This window comes from Acomys minous, assembly GCF_964271855.1.
Source record: "Acomys minous genome assembly, chromosome: 2".
Taxonomy (NCBI): domain Eukaryota; kingdom Metazoa; phylum Chordata; class Mammalia; order Rodentia; family Muridae; genus Acomys; species Acomys minous.
The window spans coordinates 114,865,177-114,887,282 of record NC_140484.1 but is presented as its reverse complement, the minus strand read 5'-3'; the positions used below and the strand labels follow the sequence as shown (position 1 = coordinate 114,887,282).

At 44.2% G+C, this 22,106-nt stretch overlaps 1 protein-coding gene across 3 annotated transcripts in view; it reads right to left on the bottom strand.

The window, feature by feature from the left end:
* Positions 1-19,494, bottom strand: part of FANCI (FA complementation group I) — a 60,128-nt gene extending 40,634 nt beyond the window's left edge. Inside the window, exons 1-11 of one of the 3 annotated variants that reach the window (XR_014777518.1) lie at positions 19,406-19,494; positions 15,231-15,333; positions 13,072-13,144; positions 10,590-10,720; positions 10,088-10,244; positions 9,953-10,010; positions 7,342-7,383; positions 5,944-6,067; positions 4,752-4,837; positions 3,224-3,350; positions 512-604 (exon numbers count right to left, since the gene is read on the bottom strand). Coding sequence is in view for 2 of the 3 variants with exons in the window: in XM_084773591.1 (XP_084629717.1) it covers positions 512-604; positions 3,224-3,350; positions 4,752-4,837; positions 5,944-6,067; positions 7,342-7,383; positions 9,953-10,010; positions 10,088-10,244; positions 10,590-10,720; positions 13,072-13,144; positions 15,231-15,314 (975 nt within the window). In the remaining variant the exon portion in view is untranslated. The remainder of the gene's footprint in view (positions 1-511; positions 605-3,223; positions 3,351-4,751; positions 4,838-5,943; positions 6,068-7,341; positions 7,384-9,952; positions 10,011-10,087; positions 10,245-10,589; positions 10,721-13,071; positions 13,145-15,230; positions 15,334-19,405) is intronic. The other 2 variants (XM_084773591.1, XM_084773592.1) reach the window with 2 other exon arrangements.
* Positions 19,495-22,106: the final 2,612 nt, after the last annotated feature.

The window sequence follows — 22,106 nt, the reverse complement described above, 5'->3', positions numbered from 1 at the left end:
AGCCATCTCACCAGCTCCTTTGTCTCAACTTGTGTAGTAAGTCATGTATGTGTAACTGTGAAGGCGGGTGTGTAACTCACCGCTCTGCCACCTGCTGCCAAGGGTATGTATCGCTGTTCTACACCAGAAACCAAAAAAAGCAAGATGAAGACAAACGCTTCACTCACAGTCCTGGAACCCATGAAGGACAGAGGGCAAGGACTGTACGCTTCCAGCCCTGGGTGTCAGGGGTAGTTCTTAGACTGCTGCCACGCAGCCAGCTAGCCTGGCTCTCTTGGCACTAGAGCATGTAACACAAGTCTCTTACTCCACTCTACCATCTGGCCTTCTCAACAGGAAATGGAGGCATATGCCAGGAGTCTGAAGTTTTCCAGCAGGCACACTACAGTGGTCTTTGTTGCTGGCAGGATAGGAAAAGATTCTAACAATAGGTTCTTGTATGCTTTCCTGTCAACTACAAAAGGATCAAAGTATTGTTAAAACAAACAAACAAACAAACAAAAAACCATACCTGTTCCTCAAATCTCTGTATTCTTGTTAGAGAGAGAAGAAGAGCAATGCTGAAAGGACATAAGCATTTACTGGAATCCCCTTGCTGTCCGGCCTGGAATAAACCACACAGTCATTATGCTACAACAGCCTGATTAAAAACAAGTTCTTTGATGGATCTGAGACTTCAATGGAAGAGGTAATGCTATAAAGCTTTTAGAACATAGAAAATAGGAATAGATTTCTTAGATATAATACCCAAAGCATAACTTATATAATAAAATTGACTTAAAAAACAGGCAAAAAAGCTAGGTATGGTGGCACATGCCTTTAATCCCAGCACTCGGGAGGCAGAGGCAGGTGGATCACTGAGAGTTTGAGGCCAGCCTGCTCTACAAAGCAAGTCCAGGACAGCCAGGACTACACAAAGAAACCATGTCTCCACAAACAAACAAACAGGCAAAAGATTTAAAGACACTTCACCAAAAATATTAGAGCTAATAAGCACATGAAAAAAACACTCATTGACAATTAACAAAATGCAAAGTAAAAGCTCAAAGAGCCACCATTTCACAGGCATCAGAGTGAGAACAGAAGACAGACAGTGGTAACGAATGTCAGCCAAGACGTAAAAGGATAGGAGCCCTTGCTGATGATGGGAACGCACAATATCATGGTACTTTGGAAGTCAGTCACAGCTCAAGTACAATTGCATCCCATAGGCAAGTGCGGTTTGTGTTTCTATAACCCTCCCTCTGAGCAGGCTGAGGCAGGAGGATTAGGAGTTTAAGGACAGTATTAGCTATATCGTGATTTCAAGGCCAACCTGGGCTATGTAAGATCAGCATCTTAAAAAGAAAAAAAAGGTATAAACTAGCACTTTGAAAATAGAAATAAAAACGATTACTTGGAACACATAAAAACTGAACAATGAACTAACAAACAGCTAGGAGGAGCTTTCAAGCCTAACTCAGAGTCCCGGTCCCACTCAGGGCTTCCTCCTAGGGGAAGTGGCTTCTGCTGCTGTGTCAAGGAAAGTACAAGTAAACTTTGACTACCTTGTGCCACAGAAATGCTCAAAGGCTGATGCCACCACATCGAAAGGACACACAACCCACCTCGAGGGATCCAAATGGCCAAACTCAGGTAACTGAACTCAAACCAGATGATGGCTGAGAGAAGCCTGACCCAGGCATGAGGCACGCCTGGACACAGAACAAGCACCAGGTCAGCTAGGACTACATAGCAAGACCTAGCACTCCAAAAGTAAAAGAATTCTCCTTTCAATTCTACCACTTTGCAATTCCCAGCTTAATTATTGATTTAGGCTAAGAATTATTAACATATGGAAAAACAATTATTATATGGTTATTGCACAAAGGATTTTCACAGGCTAATAAATTAGGACATATTTGTAAAGATTTAATTATGTATATGCCTGCAGAGGCCAAAAGAGGGTATCTGATTCCCTAAAAGTGGAATTAATGGTGACCGAGAAGCCCAACGTAGGTGCTGAGAATAGAACTCTCATGCTCTTAACCACTGAGCCATTTCTCCAGCTTATACATTGTTTTTTGTTTAATTACAAGGGGAATATGTGTCTTTATAAATGAAGAAAGCTGCAGTCATTATTTTAATCAATGATTCAACATCACTGGAAGAGATCATTGACACTGTATGCCTGCCGGGCTCAGCACAGCTTCCCAGTCAGCTTTCTCCTTCTACCACCCTGGTTCCAGGGACTGAGCTCAGGTGGTCAGAGTTGGTGCTCTTACCCACAGAGCCATTTGACTGGCCCCTAAAGGAAGCCCCACCCCCACTTTTTTTTTTTTTAAATTCAAAGGCAATTTTATTAAAATTTAAAGGCAAAAGTGCCAGGTCAGGCAAGCTGTAGTTCTCATCAGCTGACTAGAGTAGGAGAATGGAGAGAAGAAAAAACAAAACCCAGCAATGGCACAGATGTCTGACACATGGAGGCCAAACAGAAAAAGACACAGCGGGATGGAGGCTTTAGAGAAATAGGAAGGTGCCCAAGGCCCCAGAGTACACAGCGTAGGTCTGACCGGCATAAGGAAGGTTTTGTAATGGAGCTTGTTGGCTTAAGGGTTCCAACAGCATATATCTTCGTCTTTCAAAGACAAAAAGATCTTCCGGCCCATGCATGTCCTGTATTTGTGCTCTAGTCATTAGCTGACTCAAAAGAGACTTCAGTCTAAACCCGTATCTCATAAAAACCTGAAAGCATGTGTGCGCGTATGTGTGAGAGAGTGTGAGTGTGTGTGTGTGTGTGTGCATGTGTGTATGTGTAAACCGTGTATATAAGCTTTACAATAATATATAAATATATTTTATTAACTAAATTTCATTGTAAAAATAGATGAACTTCAATTTTTTTTTGTTCTCAAAGTTGCTTGGAAGATACTGTACAGGAAATTTTACTTTTTTATTCTTCTCTCATACAGTACATCCTGAGCAGAGTTCCCACTCCTCCCAGCCTCACTCTCCACCTCCCCTCTCCCCAAATGCACCGTTCCTCTGTTTCCCTTCAGAAAGGAGCAGTCCTCCCAGGGACATCAACCCCACACTGCATAACGAGTTACAATAGGAGTAGGCACAAACCCCCATATCAAGGCTGGATGAGGCAACCCCAGGAGGAGGAAAAGGGTCCTGAGAGCAGGAAAAAAGAGATAGAATTTTTTTTTCTCTTGAAAGCATCTTAAGAGCTGGGTGCTACCTTCAAGTGTTTCAGAAGTTCTCTGCCTAATTCACAGTCCAGCTTGATGGCAAACACAATGTGCAGGATAACGGTGCCTTCCACATGACGGAGTTCGTCTGCTGGGGCAGTAACAAGCTCCAACAGCCTAGAGGAGTCAACGGCAATGGCCAGGTTAGGGCTAGCGAATGAACCGTGCTGGGACACAAGCAGCCCATGCTTCTCCTTGCAGAACTTCCCCGCCCTCCAGGACACCGCCACTGATCTCACCTCCCCCATCGCTGGATCTTGAAGTCAGCGTGTTTCAGACCTGCTAGGTTTCTTCCTCTTCGCATCTTCCCTAGTGAGTCCCTTGGCTTTAGGCCCTTCCCTTTTACATGTATGTGTGTGCTCACATTCCAATACTTATTAAATAACAATCTATATTTTTGGTTCAGATTTACCCTTCAACTCCTACAATTCCTACCTGCTCAATGTTCCATCCGGGTTCCTAACATGCGCTGCAGTCCAGTGTGGTCAGAACCGAGCTCCTTCCCCTCTCTGAACCCTGCTGTCAACATAGGGAACCACCTTCTCCTCTACAAAGGTTATTACAGACTGGAAGCAGCTGACTACAGCAGGCTCGACAGCGTGAACTCCTGACCCGGCTACTTGGATTCAAAGCTTTGCTGTTATTTTCTGGCTATACAACATAGAATAGCACCTTAATTTGTTTGTTTCTTGGTTTTCATAAGTACAAAAAGCTTGCAAGGTGTACAATAGATGTACCTGGCACAGAGAAGCACTCTGCACTTGTGTTAAAAAGAAGACACCCCCTTTCTCACACATGCCACCCTGTGCTCTGCCTTTGTACTATGCCCCACCTGAAAATGCTCTCCTCATCAACATGTGGTGGTTCTTTTCTGTGTGTGTGTGTGATTTCTTTTTAAAGATTTATTACATATACAGTGCTCTGCCTACATGTACACCTGCAGGCCAGAAGAGGGCACCAGATCACATTATAGATGGTTGTGAGCCACCATGCGGTTGCTGAGAATTGAACTCAGGACCTCTGAGTCCTGAGCAGTCAGTGATCTTAACCTCTGAGCCATCTCTCCAGGCCCCATATGGTGGTTATCAGTCAATCTCTGGTTAAAACAGAACCTTCCCAGAGACGGTTCTCTCTGACCCAGTCTAAAGTAGCTGTGGTATTGCTGAGAGACATACCATCCCTCTGACGGATATTCACACTCTAAGGTTCTGTAACAGCAGGCGTCTCGCCTGAGTGGCTCATCACTATAGTGCCGAGGCCAAAGCTACCCACACAACGCAGACACTTAGTTGTCTGTTAATTTCTTCTAATAAATAGATGTTAAACCTGCATCCGGCAAGACAGTTGCTGGTACTTTCCCGGAAGGGTGTGAATAAGGGTAAAGGGACTGCATTATTCTCCTACCTTCGTGACAGAGCAGCTAGGGGAGGGCTACAGCTCTGTACTGAGGGGGAGAAAGACACGGAAGCGAAGCTGGCTCCATGAGGAAGCGCTGGGCGTCTACACCATATTACTCACCCGTCACTGTCCTGCTCCTTGCTGTGCTGCTTATCTAGCTCACTGAAGAAGGCTACTATTCCATCCAGAACACGCCTTCTGCTCCCCTATGAAGAAAATAGTAACCATTATTATAATATGAGAACGGCCACCCAGCTGAAGGTAAAATAACCAAGTACAAATTTAAATAAATAGGTTACAACCTGGCGCCATGGTGATAATGTATAAGTTACAACAGAGTCGGGCGTGGTGGCGCACGCCTTTAATCCCAGCACTCGGGAGGCAGAGGCAGGCGGATCTCTGTGAGTTCAAAGCCAACCTGGTCTACAAAGCAAGTCCAGAATAGGCAAGGCTACACAGAGAAACCCTGTCTCGAAAAGGAAAAAAAAAAAAAAAAAAAAAAAAGGTTGCAACGGAGTTTGAAATACTTCACAACACCAGAGAAACAGCTTGGTTATAGGGTACACGCCTTGGGTTCCCAACCCTAACCTGAAACACCATTGTGTTGTGATTTTCTCCTAGATGCAACGTTCCATCCTGCAGGGAAGCTCCTTAAGCTTAGGTAGTAGCGATGGGCAGAGGCTTCAGGAAGTCCCTGCAACTGAAGAGATGCGCTAGGCCCCATCATCCTGTCCTCACGCACACATACGCAGTGAGGACTGTTAAACGCTGAGCCCGGCCGGAAGAGACACTCTCCAACGTGCTGAGCTGCCTCTCCAACTGTGCAGGACACTCCAGGGTTCTGGTTTTTGTGAGCTGTCACCCAGGCTGGTGTGGGCTTTTGATAATGTAGTCTTTGAGTCACTTCTGCTCCTGCAAGTTAACTCTCACCCACACTCCTAAAAGCAGGCGCAGTAGATCTTACTGGTTCACCTAGGTGGACTTTGTGGTAGCCTTACTTGCATCTGCTGTTGGTTCTCTGTCTGGTCTGAATAGATATTTGCTCATATCTCTCCAAGAACAGTGTCTCACAACAAACATACTAGCAGCAAACTTTCCGTGGCCTTAGTTTATACCCTTTCTGAGGTCTTCATTCCCTTTTTTTTTTTTACAAAGAAAAAAATACTTTTTCCTTAGCTAGAAAGCATGATCAAATCACCACAGATGAAATAAAAACATGTATGTCTTAGAATGGAAACCAGAAATCTGAAAAAGCTGACCTGAAATAGCTGCTTAAGCATCAAGACTTAAGAAGTAAATGCTTTATTTGTACCTTAGAAGAAAGAACCAGGAGCTGATAGACCAAAGGTGGTATTTCTTGAAGATTCAACTTTGGAAACATCATCAGCACCTTTGCCACTACAAGATCCATCTCTTCTGTTGTTAGATGGACGTCCCTGTGGAGCAGAGATTTTCAAGTCTAGCCAGAGCCCAACTGTTTTCTTTTTACAAATTAAATTTTGCAAATTAAAGAATAATCACAATTTTATCAATCTTTTTTTAGGAAATAAGATGTAGGGACTAGAGAGTTATCTCAGGAGGCACAGCATTTTCTGTGCAGGCGTGGGGACCAGGGCTGGGATCCCAGGACCCAAAGCTTCTGATTTTAGCCAAGACAGGCTCTCTGCAAAAGCTGGCCAGCTATAATAGCAGAACAGGCAAGCTGTGGGGTCAAGTGAGATACTATGTCTCAGTACACAAGGCAGAGGGTCCCAACATCATCCTTTGGCTCCCTCGTAAACCGACACTCACAAACATATGCACCTGCACAGTAGCAAAGATACACACACACACACACACACACACACACACACACACACACACAAATGAATGACTATGTAAATGGCTGAAAAGTGGTGGTGAACACATGCTGATCTTCCAGGGGCCTGAAGCTTGCTTCTTAATACCCACAATGAGCATCTCATAACCACTTGGAACTCCAGCTCCAGTGGACCTGACACCCACATCTGGCCTCTGCAGGTACTCGCACACACATGTACGCATAAAGAAATAATAAAACAAGTCTTTAAATAAATTTTTTGTTTGTTTGTTTTTGTTTTTGTGAGATAGGGTTTCTCTGTGTAGCCTTGGCTGTCCTGGACTCACTCGGAAGACCAGGCTGGCCTCGAACTCACAGCGATCCACCTGCCTCTGCCTCCCGAGTGCTGGGATTAAAGGCGTGAGCCACCAAGTCCGGCTTTTAAATAAAATTTTAAATTAAAGAATAAAGTAGATATTAGACTGTACTTGTCCTCTTATAAATAATCTTTTAAGATAACCAATAAAGCTGACAGGCATAGTGGCACACACCTTTAATCCCACCGCTTGGGAGGCAGAGGCAGGTGGATCTCTGTGAGTCTAGGCCAGCCTGGTCTACAAAGCAAGTTGAGGACAGCCAGGGCTACAAGAGAAACCCTGTCTTGAAAAACCAAAAATAAATAAATAAATAAATAAAATAAAAGAAGAAGAAGGAATCAATAAATTCCTCAGTTATGTATTTAATAAACTAATCTAAAAACAGAAGGAGGGGAGCAAATTCCATAACAGAAAATTGAGGTACCATTGCTTTTACTCAGAAAAGGTGGAATTTGAGCTGGCTGTGCTTCAGTTTCTCATAGGCGTGTTGACAGAGCTTGATGCAAAGACAAACAAACAAACAAGCAATGCTTACTTGAACAGAGAAGTGAGCTGGATCACAAATCGCTGGGCCCATCTGGTAAAAGACAGTGAGGAAAGGTAAGCGCTTATTTTATTTTCACTTTTACATGTAATTTCATAAAACTAATGAAGAAGAAAACGGGGGGGGGGGGGGGGGGGGGAGAAAACAGGGGGGGGGGGCATTTCAAGTTTGATGTTCAATACTGAGAAGGAAGACAAAACAAATACAATGTAAAACAATAGCTGGGCATGGTGGCCTTAGGGTCTTGGCACTTCAGAAGTAGTATGAAGTTCAAGGTCCCCGCCCTACACAACAGGCTTGAAGGCTATGTGAGACCTTGCCTTTTGGTTTGGCTTGGTTTGGGTTTTTTTTGGTTTTTCGAGACAGGGTTTCTCTGTGTAGCTTTGACTGTCCTGGACTAACTTGGTAGACCAGGCTGGCCTTGAACTCACAGTGATTGCCTGCCTCTGCCTCCCAAGTGCTGGGATTAAAGGCATGCGCCACCACGCCCGGTGAGACCTTGCCTTTTAAAGAAACACAAACATGAAGAAACAGGACCAATAATTAGTCTTAAATTCATGAGATTAGAAAATCAAAACAGATGATGAGGTTTATGCCCTAGCACCAAAAACCAAACAAACCACTCTGATAGTACCCAATACTGGTAAAGTCATGGGAGCAAACACACTTTATATATATTTTACAGAGTGTACGAGGTATAACTTTTAAAAAGCACATACTCACAAATACCAATTTAATTCTCAAAACACAGTTGGCATACATACTTACAAAATATTACTTGGGTATATTAACACGTTACTGTGAACATTTTTTTACCAGGGAAAATATTTAAACCAGGACTGCTGACACAGACCTATTTTGGCAGCACTCCAGAGGCTAAAGCTGCAGGATGGTAAGTCTGGGGGCTACATATTAAGAGCCTGTCTTTAAAAAATAAGAGTTAGCTAGGCCTGATGGTGCACACCTGTAATCCTAGCACTTGGGAGGCAGAGACAGGAAGAATGCCACAAAGCTCACGCTAGCCTGAGCTACACAACGAGACCTCATCTCTAAAACTAAGAGAACTAAAGTGTTTTAAAAACAAAGAAAGAAAGCCAGGCGTGGTGGCACACGCCTTTAGTCCCAGCACTTGGGAGGCAGGGGCAGGTGGATCGATGTGAGTTCGAGGCCAGCCTGGTCTACAAAGCGAGTCCAGGACAGCCAAGCCTACACAGAGAAACCCTGCCTCAAAAGTAAGTAAATAAATAAATAAAACTAAGAAAGAAATAAAACACAAACACACTAGACAACTCTTCTGCCTTAAGGATATCACGACTATCCAGATCACAGAGTACGCTGCAGCTGTGTTTTTAAACAAAGAGTCAAATAAACTGGAAGCGTGTGCAGTTTTAGTATCCTAAAACATCTATTTCCCATACTCTTACTGCAAACCAAAGGTTAAGTTATGACAGTATTACTTTTTCTTTTCAAACTCAAGGACAATCTGATTAGCATTTAAGAGAGGACAAAAAAAAAAAAAAAAAACAGAGCAAGCAAGCTAAATCTTGGCAACTTCCTGGGGGAGGGAAAATAGAGGAGGAAGAGAAAAGCAGTGCCTTTTGAGGTAAGCATAGCATTCAGTGGGAGAGACATGGTGGGGAGCTTGAGGGAGTGAGAAAGGCCAGAGTGTCTGGAAAAGCACGGACAGGATTTGGTGGCAGCATGTGCACATAGGAGTGTATACATGTATACACACACACACACACACACACACACACACACACACACACACACACACACAAATAGAACTCAGAAAAATGGGCAAGCTGCAGCACTCATGGTGGACACAAGACAACTGAGACAGGGTCAAATGTCTCTGGCTACACACCTGAGATGACTTTTGAGTTCCTGATCCTCCTGCCTCTACTCCCACGTGCTGGGATTGTAGGCACAAGCCACCACACCTGGCTCTTATGGTGGTATATTATAAACAACAATCAACAAAACAGACAAAAAGTTTCACAAATATAGCCAGGATGAGCCAGGATGCACATGAGAGAGAGAGAGGGGGGGTGGGGGTGGGGGGTGGGGGGGGTGGGGCGGAGGAGACTGTATCTGAGCGTGGCGGCAAGCACGGGAAATGCAGAGCACAATGGAGGATGGGTTTAAAGTATAGTTAACTAAAGCATAATGACATATGCATGAAAATGCCATAATGAAGATCATTACTTTGCATCCTAGTTTTTAAAAATTAGTAAAAACAAAAAACCTATTAATTCATATAATTAAGAAAAAGGGGGGGGGGCCTGGAGAGATTGTTTAGAGGTTAAGAGCACTGGTTGCTCTTCCAAAGGTCTTGAGTTCAATTCCCAGCAACCACATGGTGGCTCACAACCATCTATAATGTGATCTGGTGTCCTCTTCTGGCACGCAGATGTACATGCAAACAGAGCACTGTATATATAAAAAATAGATTTTTTTTTAGTTGTTAAAAACTAAACAAAAGAAAATTCCTGAAGAGCAACAACAACAAGAACAAAAACTTTACAGATATCAATTCCTGAAAGGAACCATTGTCTGGCTTTGGCCGTGTGTAGTCCTGAGATATACCTACAGAACCCACCTGACAGAACACAGGCTGCCAATCAACTGCTTCTTACTTTCTTCCCCATTCAAATTACCTAAAACACAAAATGGATAGAGAAACTGAATTCATAATATGAAGAAAGAAGAGTCACTAGAACTGAAAGAAATTTACCTTCCTCACAAGCCGAGTCTTCCTTTTTGGTAGCCACTGCAGTAAGAATAATGGGTAATAACTCCAAAGATTTCCCATTCACTAGGCTGTCCTCTCTGATAGCTCCAACAAACTCACTGGCTAACTCAACAAGCAGCGGTCCTGGAAAATGGTGAACCTAAAAGTTCAAGGACATAAAAAAAATTTAACCTAATGTTTGAAACTTTTCTGTGAAATAAGTCTATTGCTGAACTACTGAACAGACATGACCTCCTAAACAGGCTCTGTAAGGGATTCATGGAGTCGTGCTGTCCTGGTCCATATTTGTAACTGTAAAGGACTTCAAAGGCTAGAACCTTCCATCAACCCCTTAATGCTTTCAAGACCCACAGGAGATCTACATCCACGGTACCAGAAGGCAAGCACCACCTCAGTGGCTTATACCTTCCTGGCCCACGTCCTGGCCACAGCTCTCACTCCCATGTATTAGGTTTGACAGCCGTCCTTTCCTCTCCTCTCTTACCTCCAGCATCAGTAATCCTATGATCTCAGATGCTACTTCTTGCTGCAAGTCTCCCGACTCAACCAACTGGATACAGCAAGAATAGATCCGGTATCTCCTGTGGGCTCCGTCTTCCTCAGAGCAGGGGGAGCCTTGATGTTTTAAAGAGGTGTACAGAACAAAGGAAGAGGAAAGAAAGCTTAAGGATACATAGGAAAATCAAACAAGTCTGTAATGTAATCCCGAAGCAGAAATGTGGTGTTGTAACAGCCGTATTGAGGGGTTTGGAAGAAGTAGTTTAGCCAAAGCAAAAGGCCTGGAGTGTCACCTGCTTCGCTAGTTTATTTTATCGCACTGTATCATTCATTCAGGAGAGCAATTTGGGAATGGGCTTTCACTTACCCAAGCTTAATGATGTATGTCAGAACATTATCGCTAGCTTTTGTCAAGAGAATAATAAAGGCAGTGAAAATCCACTTTTTCCATAAGTAATACAAGAATACTGACAAAAAGTAGCCAAACTCAGTTCCAGAAATGAGCAAAAGACTCAACCAAAGGAGCATCTATATAAGAAAAACAACCTGGCCGGGCGGTGGTGGAGCATGCCTTTAATCCTAGCACTCGGGAGGCAGAGGCAGGTGAATCTCTGAGGTCGAGGCCAGCCTGGTCTACAGAGTGAGCTCCAAGACAGCCAGGGCTACACAGAGAAACCTTGTCTCAAAAAAACAAAAAGAAAACAAAACCATATACTTTAAAAGGGTGAATTATCTTGGTATATGGATTATATCTCAGTCACACACCTAGTCAACTTTCTTTGTTTCTCTCTTTTTCAAGAGAGGGTTTCTGTGTGTAGACTTGGCTAACCTGGATCTTACTCTGTACACCATGCTGGACTCAAACTCAGAGATCAGCCTGCATCTGCCTCCCAGGTGCTGGGATTAAAGGCATGCACCACCCACCTGGCTATGCCTCATCAACTTAACAAGATTGAAATGACTGCAAGTTGGTTTCCATGACTACGTGATAACTCAGGGCACTGTAATCTAGGCTTTCCATACTTATGTTTTTAAATACAAGTTAGTCACAAAAGTGGGAGCCACAGTAATCTACTCAGGTGTGTCTGGCCAAGAAAGAAGCTGTCCACATCTCTCGTATTTGTAAATATAAACAGGCAGCGGCTGTTAACTGTTTATTTCTTTTTCTCTGATATTTCCACAAAATACTCAGTTTCCAAAAAGGCTGACTCGACTAGATGAATCGTATGGTTTGTTTTCATGTCCTTGCAGTGGAAAATATTTTTGAGGAAAAAATAAAAATAAGCCAACTAAAAGCAACTGTCTTGAGACTAAAGCCACTTTTTTTTCCCTCCTGACACAGGGTTTCTCTGTGTAGCCCTGGCTGTCCTGGACTCACTCTGTAGAGCAGGCCGGCCTCAAATTCACAGAGATTCACCTGCCTCTGCCTCCTGAGTGGACTAAAGCTACTTTTAATGTTTGCCTTGTACACTTTTCTTCTACCACACTTGGGCTGGCAGCTTATATCTATACCCCAGTAGGTAGGGAGCTAAGAATTATAATTCAAGGCCAGCCTAAGCTGTGTAATGAGAGCCTGTCTCAAAATCTAAAAACAAACCCTTGGAGACAGGCACAGTAGTGTACACCTGCAATCCCAGCACCCAGGAAGCTAAGGCAGGATAATGGCTGTGATATTGAGTCCAGCCGACCCTACAGAGACCTGTGTCAAAAACCAGGCTGAGGATGGGCTTGGAGAGATGGCTCAGCAGTCAAGAGTGTGCACTGCTCTCTTACAGACAATCTGAGTTCAGCTCCTAGCACCCTCTTCTAGCCTCTGTGGGTGCTACACACACATACGCACATACCCACACACATACATAAAACCAAAAATATTTAAGGCTGGGCATACTGGTGCATACTTTTAATCCCAGCACCCAAAATGCAGAGGCAGGTGTATTTCTGTGAGTTCAAGGCCAGCCTGGTCTTCAGAGCAAGTTCCAGACCAGTTGGGGCTACCAAGTGAGATCCTGTCTGTAGGTAAATATTTTTAATTCTACCACAGTTTATGAACCCACTGTGGGTCACAATCTGAACAGAGAGCCATTGCTCCAGATAGAGAAGGCAACATGCCAGCCTGGGAGCTAAGGCTCTGTACGAGGCATGCAAGATACGCCACTCCACTCAGACCCAGAGCTCCCTAGGTCCTCGTGAGTGCTAGACACGCCCTGTTCTGTTCTCCACAGTCCTAAGACTGAGTAAACCAACACAGAGTATACTCTTTACAGGCCCCGAACCAGCAACGCAATCCCAGGTTGCCATTCCACTTCCCTTCAGTCTAACGACCCAGGACAGCACTGTTTTAGTTGATTCTGTAGAATCTCCTGAACAAAGAGAACGCTCCAGCGGGCCTTCAAACAGTAAGAAAGACAGCCATGACACCCAAAGCGAAGCAATCTCCCCGCGGGGACACTGAGAGGGCCGTGCATCACCTTTGAAGAGGGCTCTCAGGAATGCTCCAACAGCTCTTCCTTTCACCGCTTGATTCTGGAGGAGGTTAGTCAACTGCAGCCAAAGGAAGAAAACAATTACAGGTCTCAGGCGATGCTCCTCTACCTAACTGGCCTCAGTGTGCAGGATGAAAACCCGTGCGTGCCGCCAGGTTCCGGTCAGACTCTAAAACGCGCAAGTACTCCTTTCTTACTTAGACAGAGCAGGAAGATCTCAACAGAATCCCGGACTGCTAAGGCTAGAAGCCAGCACTGGGCACACTGACCTGAAATCCCAGCACTCCAGGATGAAGCAGGGAGGACGCTCATGAGTTCTAAGCCAGCCTGGGATATATAGCAACTGTAAGGACAGCAAGAGCCACAGAGTAAAGCTTCTCAAAAGAATAGAGACTAGGGCTGGGATGTTGGTAAAGCTCTTGCCTAGTATGCACAAGACTCTGGCTTCAAACTCTTGCACTCCAAAAAGTGGGTGTAGTGGCACACGCCTGTAATCCCAGTGCTCTTGAGAGGGAGGCAAGGTCATTATTGGGTACACAGGAGTTTGATACCAGCTTGGGCTAGAGACTCTGTCCCGCCCCCCTCCACCCCCTCAAAAGGACTAATAGCTATTCTAAAATGTACAGATGATATAGCAGTTCATGTCTGTAGCCCCAGTATTTGGGAGGCTGAGGTAGGGGGGAGCTCGAGGTCCATAAACATCTCAACTGGGGAACAACTCACGATACAAACATTAACACTTTCATTAGCACTAGGTACCGTGGCATGATTTAGAGACATCCACTCATCAGCAAATACTTCCGATGCATGTGCTTTTTCAGAGAACAATATAAGGCTGAACAAAATGGACATGGTAATTTGACTCAGAGTTTATAAGAAAGGGAGGAAATGACCAAAAAAAAAAAAAAAACCACAAACCTCATAAAAATACCAAACAAGTGACTAAGATAGACAATAACTCAAGGGAAGAGAGGCAAGGGCAGGTGGAACAGTTAAACCTCCTCTGAGGTAGGAGACGTCTAAGCAGAGGCTGCGCAGGTAAGAAAGTGTTTGCTATGCCTGAACACCTTAGAAGAGACGAGTGTCAGGTGAATGGTAAGGAGGGGAAGGAGTAGCAGAAAGTTAGGCTGCAGTGACAGACAAGAACCAGATTAAGAAGAACCGCATAGCAGTTTAGTTTTCATCTATGTGCAAGAGGGACTGCTGAAGAAAAACAAGTAGTAAGCCGGTGGCGTGGCACACACCTTTCATCCCAGCACTCAGGAGGCAGGGTCAAGGCCAGCCTGGTTTACAAACCGAGTCCAGGACAGCCAGAACTACACAGAGAAACCCTGTCTCAAAAAAACAAAACAAAACAAAACAAAAGCCAAGTGGTGGTGGAGCACACCTTTAATCCAAACACTTAGGAGGCAGAGGCAGGCGGATCACTGTGAGTGTGAAGCCAGCCTGGTCTACAAAGTAAGTCCAGGACAGCCAGGGCTATACAGAGAAACCCTGTTTTGAAACTAAATAAGAAAAATTAAAAATTAAAAATTAAAAAATTAAAAACAATAAAACTAAATAAGAAAAAAAAAGACAAAATGACTTTCAATTGTCCTTTTTAGTCTTAGCACTTCTTTCTTTCTTTCTTTCTTTCTTTCTTTCTTTCTTTCTTTCTTTCTTTCTTTTTGGAGACAGGGTCTCTCTGTGTATCTTTGGCTGTCCTGGACTCAATTTGTAGACCAGGCTGGCATTGAACTTACAGTGACCCACCTGCCTCTGCCTCCCAAGTACTGGGACTAAAGGCGTGCGCTACCATGTCCAGCTTTAGTTTCTTCCTTTCTTTTGTTTGTTTGTTTTGAATTTTATAGTGCTGGGAACTGAAGCCAGGCCTTCTGCATGCTGAGAGAGACTTTTACCACTGAGCTGCCCTTCTGCTCTCTTTCTACTTTTTATTTAGTCTAGGCAGGACATGAACTTGCAATCTTGCCAGCTTCCCCAATAGCACGATGGCAGCTTACAGCTCAGTGTTTATCTCCGTGTATCAAGTAAATCCCCGCCTCCTAGCACTGGTGAGAGGACAAGGAGGAGCATCCCGGTGGGCTCCGCCCTTCCCGCTCACACATCCTTCGAAGCTGTTGAGCTGGCCTTTTAGCGGCACTCACATCATCAGTTTTCAGGGTCTGAAGACATTCCTGCAGCTTATCTGTTGTTTTATCTGTTGCTAGAGATAAAATTTTCAGATCCATTGTTGCTCATATCAGAGAACTGTAAAGGAAAAAAAAAAAAGTCACAGCTGGAGGCTTCTAGAAGTAAACCTGTTGTAATTCAAACCCTTACAGACAATGCAGTGTCAGCAGATAGAGACCTAGCATAAGAAGATGATGCTTATCCTAATTAAGTATTAATTCTATAAGTGATTTCACAGCTTTCATACATTTTCACTATCTACTCAACATAATGCTTAAAACCAAAATAGCACTTAGCTATATATATCAAATATACTGCAGAACTGGGCATGGTGGCACACGCCTTTAATCTCAGCACTTGGGAGGCAGAGGCAGGCGGATCTCTGTGAGTTTGAGGCCAACCTGGTCTACAAAAGTGAGTGCAGGACAGCCAGGACTGTTACACAGAGAAATTCTGTCTCGAAAAACCAAGCCAAACAAACAAATATATTGTAAATATATATAGGACTATAGAAGTATACAATGAAATACTGTTCAACAAATGAATAAACCAATAGCATCAGAAATGTTAAGAGCCACTGGAATGGTATAAAAAAAAAAATAAGAAAGTGAGGCTGAGGGTGTGGCTCAGTGGTACAATGCTTTACCTAGCATGCACAAGGAAGGCCCTGGGATCAATTCCCACACAGAGAGGAGAAAGAAAGAGAGAGAGAGAGAGAGAGAGAGAGAGAGAGAAAATGACAACAGGGAAGTGGGGGTGATTCGTGGAGGGTGATCCATTCACTAACTGGTTAGCTCATACCAAGAGAGGGAAAGGTAAGTAGCACTCAATTACATAGTGAGTTCGAGGCCAGCCAAGGCTACAAGAGACTCTGTCTCAACAAACCAAAAAAACAAAAACAGAACAAGTGAGAAAAGCTTGTAACACTAAAAATGTTTTCAGAAGAAAAGCCTGAACTGGAAATTAAAGAGACTGAATTTAGGTAGCAAGGACAACCAGATGGTCTACAGTATTGGGAGGGAGGGTATTGTAAACCAAGGCAGGCACGTCTGAATTGAAAAACACATTTGACTATGAAGCACTCAGTGGGTGCTTTAATGTTATAAAATGAAAAAGTAAATTGCAGTCCTTATGAATACATTTCAAATTTCTTCAGCTCACTATTAATCTTAATAAACTAATCAAGACAATGATAAGTAGTCCTGAGGAACAAGGTTTTACTGGCATATTTTTTTCATGTACTGCTTATTCTACTTAGCACCAATAAAGGACCCCGTGTAAAAAAGAAAAAAGAGTCAGGCGTGGTGGCACACATCTTTAATCCCAGCACTCAGGAGGCAGAGGCAGGCGGACTGCTGTCAGTTCGAGGCCAGCCTGGTCTAGAAAGTGACTCAAGGACAGCCAAGGCTACACAGAGAAACCCTGGAGAGAGAGAGGGGGGGGGCGAAGAAAAACACATTTGGGAACATAAGATTGGCTGAGCTGGAGTCCAAGTGGAGCAGTAAGGAGGCAGAAAGAGAGGCTGGGAAGAAACAAGATCTCAGTGTCAGTTAAGGAACTTAGATTTCACCAACAACTATCAAAAGTTTGTGAGCAAGAGAGGCTTTCAAGACTGAAAACAGCCTTGGAGGAAACCGAACATCAAACTAACATGCAAATCAAAGTGGAAAGGGAATGTGGAGAAAGAAGAAACTGAGAGGCGGCCTGGAGCTATTTTAGTGGTGAGGCTAAAGGCAATGGGAGAGGTGAGTGGAGGAGCAGTGGGCGCAGTACTGAGTAATGCGGGGGTAAACACAGATGCAGGAGGAACCGCCACCTGGTCCTCCTCTCCCTCCTGCGTCCCATCCCCAGATGCAGCGCCATCACCACTCAGCTGCTATCACCCTCCATATGCACCCCAGGTCCTACCAAGCACCTCTCAAATCTGACTCTGGCTGCATCTCTCCACTTCTTCCTACCTTACCTCAAAGGCACCATCGTATGTCCCCAAACCACAGCAAAAGCATTTCCTTAACTTGCTCCCCTCTACACAGCAAGAAGATATTTTTGAAAACAAAACCAAATTGTGTATTTTCTTTCCAACCTATCTTTACCTTAAAAGGGATTTTCCATTGCTTTCTTATTAGGCCAAAATCAAAAAGGAGGAAGAGAAAGGGAGCAAAAATAAAAAGGAATCTTAAAAAAAAAAAAAAAGGCGGGCTGGAGAAATGGCTCAGTGGCTAAGAGCCCTGTGTGCTCTTGAAAAGGTCCTGAGTTCAATTCCCAGCAACTACATGATGGATTACAACCACCTATACTGAAATCTGGTGCCCTCTTCTGGTGTGCAAGCTCACAATGCAGGCAGAACACTGTATAAATAATAAATAAATAAATCTTTAAAAAATAAAAAAAGTCCTGTAGGGTTTAAGCCCATGCCTAACTTCCTTTCTATTCTTTTTACATTAAAACTTATAATAAAAACTAGCAAAAAACAAACAAACAAACAAACAAACAAAGAGCAAAAACAGGGCTGGAGAGATGGCTTAGTGGTTAAGAGCGCCACCTGCTCTTCCAGAGGTCCTGAGTTCAATTCCCAGCAACCACGTGGTGGCTCACAACCATCTAATGTAATCTGATACCCTCCTGCAGATAAAGCACTCATATGCAATAAATAAAATGAATAAATCTTTTTTTTTAAAGCAAAAACAATAAAAACACACTGGGATTAACCAGCCCCAAAGCGTACACATCTCCGTGAACTTCTATAATTTTCACAGCCATTCTGAAGCTGTGGAGCCTCATATAGGGTTTTATAAATTCCCTATCCAATATGTTCTTATGCACTTACCACCAAAACCAGAAAAATGTATGAGTTCAAAGCAGGAGATGAGAAAGGACTGAAAACATACATATCATTGTTTTTCTGGTTTTATCACTCTATTCTAAGGACAATGAATAGTCTTCTGTCCTTCAGATCCCCAGGGTCCTCCTATTATTGGCCCTTATAAATGATTTCTCAACCAATAAATAAATAAATAAATAAATAAATAAATAGATGCCCACCCTTCCATCCTTGCTCTCTCGTCATTCAATTTCTTCAAAGGCTCCAGACCTCAGCTCAACCCACACTCTTAGATGCTCGGCTTAAATGCTCTCTATACATCCTCCACAGACAGCAGTAAAATTCCTTCCACAAATGTACAAACTTTTTAATATGTTTTAAACAGCTGGGTCTCTCACTGGTCTACAATTCCGTGAATGAATCCAGGTTTGTCTATCGTTGTTATCTTGAGCATAGTAAGGAGTTTATATTAAAAACCTAGCAAACGCCAGGCGCGGTGGGTGAGTTCGAGGCCAGCCTAGTCTAGAAAGCGATTCCAAGACAGCCATTGCTGTTACACAGAAAACCTGTCTAGAGGGAAGGGAAAAAAACAAACAAACAAAAAAAAACAAAAAACACCTAGCAAATATCTGATGTGGGCTAGAAGGCTTGCCTAGCAGGCCTGAAGCCCTGGGTTTGATGACATCACCACCCTAGGACTGTGTACATCTAGCATGGTGATGAACTCCTGTAATTCCAGAACTCAGGTGGAGACAAGATCAGAAGTTCAAGGCTACACAAGAGTTGTAGCCAATATGAGACCCTGACTCAAAAACTAAACGAAAGGAAAAAGAAACAAACTATGAAATGAGTCAGCTAACGTGGATTTTTCTATGCCAACTTCTAAATACAGTGCTGAAAATACACTAAGCATTTAGTGAGACCTGGATGATGCTTTGTATGTTAGAATAACCTCTATGTAAATGGAAAACGAAACAAAACACCCAGTGGGGTAGTTAGCTTTTGGAGCTCCATTCTGCTCAAGGGTGCACGTCCTGAGCTCGCTGCCTATCCTATGCAGTGCCACTGGCCCGTCTTCCCATTGGCACTGGGCTCCACGCGCGAAACTGGACTCCGAGACATCGGAAAAGCAGGCGCTGATCCTGCAAGGCAGGACCAATAGCGAGGGCTAAGCGGGGCGCGCCCCAAAGAAACCCGCCAAAGCAAAGGGACCCGGCTCCTGGCGCAGGCACCTTGCCCGACGGGACGCCACATCGCAAGCGGAAGCTAGCCTGTCCTCACCGGCCCACGTCCTCCCGCCCTGTAATGCAGAGACCCTGGACAAGTCACCTCAACCTCCGTGTAGCCTCCTTCCAAAATTCCCGCTCAACTCCACGCAGCCGCACTTCCGTCGCCTAGAGCAACAGGTCCCGCCCCCGCGGCTCACTTCCGACTTCCTAGCTCGGTGGGGCGTACCATTATGGCTGACACGGGGGTGGTGGTGGAAATCTTTGTGAAGTTCAAGGTCTAAGTTCTCAGGCCAGGCAAGTGTGACCTGCTTACTTGCTTTGGGGAGGGACCCCAGAGTGCGCATGCGCGTTATGGTCTGCCCTAGCTAAGCTTTCCTGAGCTCTCTACTTGAAACCAGTGTGGAAGGGATTGATCAATTGATGGCTTTGCAGGGCTTTGTATTGGAAGCACCTGAAAAGCACCCATATCTCACCTTGTCCTTGAGAAGAAGAGCGGTACTAACTTCTACCCCTGTGCATAATGTTTAGCTGATACTTTCCCAGAAGCAACGAATGTTCAATACATTTTGTTAATAAACACCTGATTGTAGAGTCAAGATCAATGGAGCGGCGACCCCGGGATTCTGCTTTAGATTGAGGGCGCAACTGGTGCACAGTGCCCAGAATCAACAAGCTCCTGGCTAGCTAAGCGTGTGAAGGCGCTTGCAGTGGTAGAAAGGAAGCAGCAGCCTGTGTGTGTCCTTAATATTGGAAGCAGTTGGGGGGAAGGGCATGGATGCATTCACTTTGTCCTTGTCAGATGAACGCCCCCAGAGACTGTTCAAAAGGGATGAGCTGAGTACGGAGACCTGAAGGAGGATCCCTTATGAACTGCACGTTGTCTATGCTCCTGGTCTAGACTATGGCGGTGGGGACCAAAGGGGTGGGTGACAGCTAGGCTTCAGATCTGAAGGACATCAGTGGGTCATCTTGAGAAAGACCAGATCTTGAGAAACAGCTGCGGGGGCGGAAAGCGATGCGATGCGTCTCAGCTGCCTTCCCATGCTCCTTGCTGGGACTCCTCCTACGTTTCTGTCTCAACATTGAACTGTGGGATGTAGCTAAAACCCAGCAGCTGAGGCTGAGGACGGTTCCTAAGAGCAATCATTTACTTTCACTAAAGAAACAGATGACTTCACCGCATCTTCCTACCAAAACCTTTCTTCCATCCTACAAAACCTTGCCCAATGCAAACTCCTTCTAGGACTGAACCATTCACCTGTAAAAACTTGTTGGCAGTCTATGTTGCTCGTTGGCATCCCTGAGTTTCCATTTGTGCATCTCAGAGCACCTACTGAATTGTTTGTGTGAATGTCTATCCAGTTTACATGAACAATAGCATCTAGGTTTTCCACTAACATTAACTTTTTGTTTTTTGAGACCAGGATTCACAGGGCCAGGCTGGCTTTTAACTTGCTATGTAACTGTGGCTGGCCTTAAACTCCTTAATCCTCCTCCTTCGACTTCCCAAGCTCTTGGGATTACAAATGCGCCACCACACGTGGCCATCCTTAATGGTGTTAGTAAGGTAAAGAAGAATAGATTTGGATTAACACCAGCAGTTTTCCTCTCTGTGCTGACTTCCCTAACTAAGCAGCTAATCTTTTTTTCCATTCAGTTCACCAGCTAGATGCCCTATGTGAGCCAGTAGGTTAGGTACTTACTGGGGGCTCATTTGTAATCTCAGTGCTGGGGAGACAGACACCAGCGGATCACAGATCTGGGGGCTTGCTGGTCAGCTAGCAAGCTCCAGACCAGTTCTCACTGGTCTGCTTTGAGACCTTGTCTAAAAAAAAAAAAAAAAAGAAAGAAAGAAAGAAAGAAAGAAAGAAAAAGAAAAGTGGGTAGATCCTGAGGAATGGCACTGGAGGTTGTCCTCTGGGCTGTATTTGCACATACATGCATGCACAGCTGCAAATACAAACATGTGCAGACTTGTATACACATTAAAATAATAATAATAACAACAACAAAAATGTGCCTGCCTCTACATTCACTGATATCTTTCTTGTATGGATATGTATGAGTTTGCCCAGTGCAAGCTCCTATGCTTCTGGGGAAGACACTGCTTTAGGAGTGATCACACGGTGAGCTCCTTCACTGGCTGCAAATATAAATGTCTGGCCACTCTGGCAAGAGATCACAGCCAAATACCTTCTAGGTCAGTGTGCTCTGGCTGGAATACGTCTTAATTCCAGGAGACAGAGGCAAGCAGATCTGCGTTCAAGGCCAGCCTGATATAGAGCAAGTCTCACATAAAGAAAAGCTTAGGTCCAGGCATAGTGGTAAGTGCCTTTAATCTCAAACAAGGAAGGTCAAGTTAGTTTGCGAAAGGAAGCACCATATTTGAAAGTGATGTTTAAATGAGTGGTAGAAAAAGTGATGAATCAGAGAAAGATTTGACAGAATAGGATCCGCCTAACTCTCAGGAGAAGAGAGGAAAGGGAAGCTACTTAAGGGAGAGAGACAATTGAAACTGGAGAATAAAAGTTCCTTTTATACAGCATAGATTGAAAGAATACGTAAGGAAAACAGAGCCCACACTTTAGGAGTACTTAACAGTGTTGATTTGCAGCAATTTCAAATGTAAAAGAAATGCAGTCTGAGGATGGATAGGGCTGCAGCTCCACTGCATGAAAACCCATGTTCCACCCCCAGCACTACATAAACTGGGTGTGGTGGCACACACTTGTAATCCTAGAACTCTGGGGGTGGAACCAGGAGGGTCAGAAGTTGAAGGCCACCCTTAGCCACAAATCCTC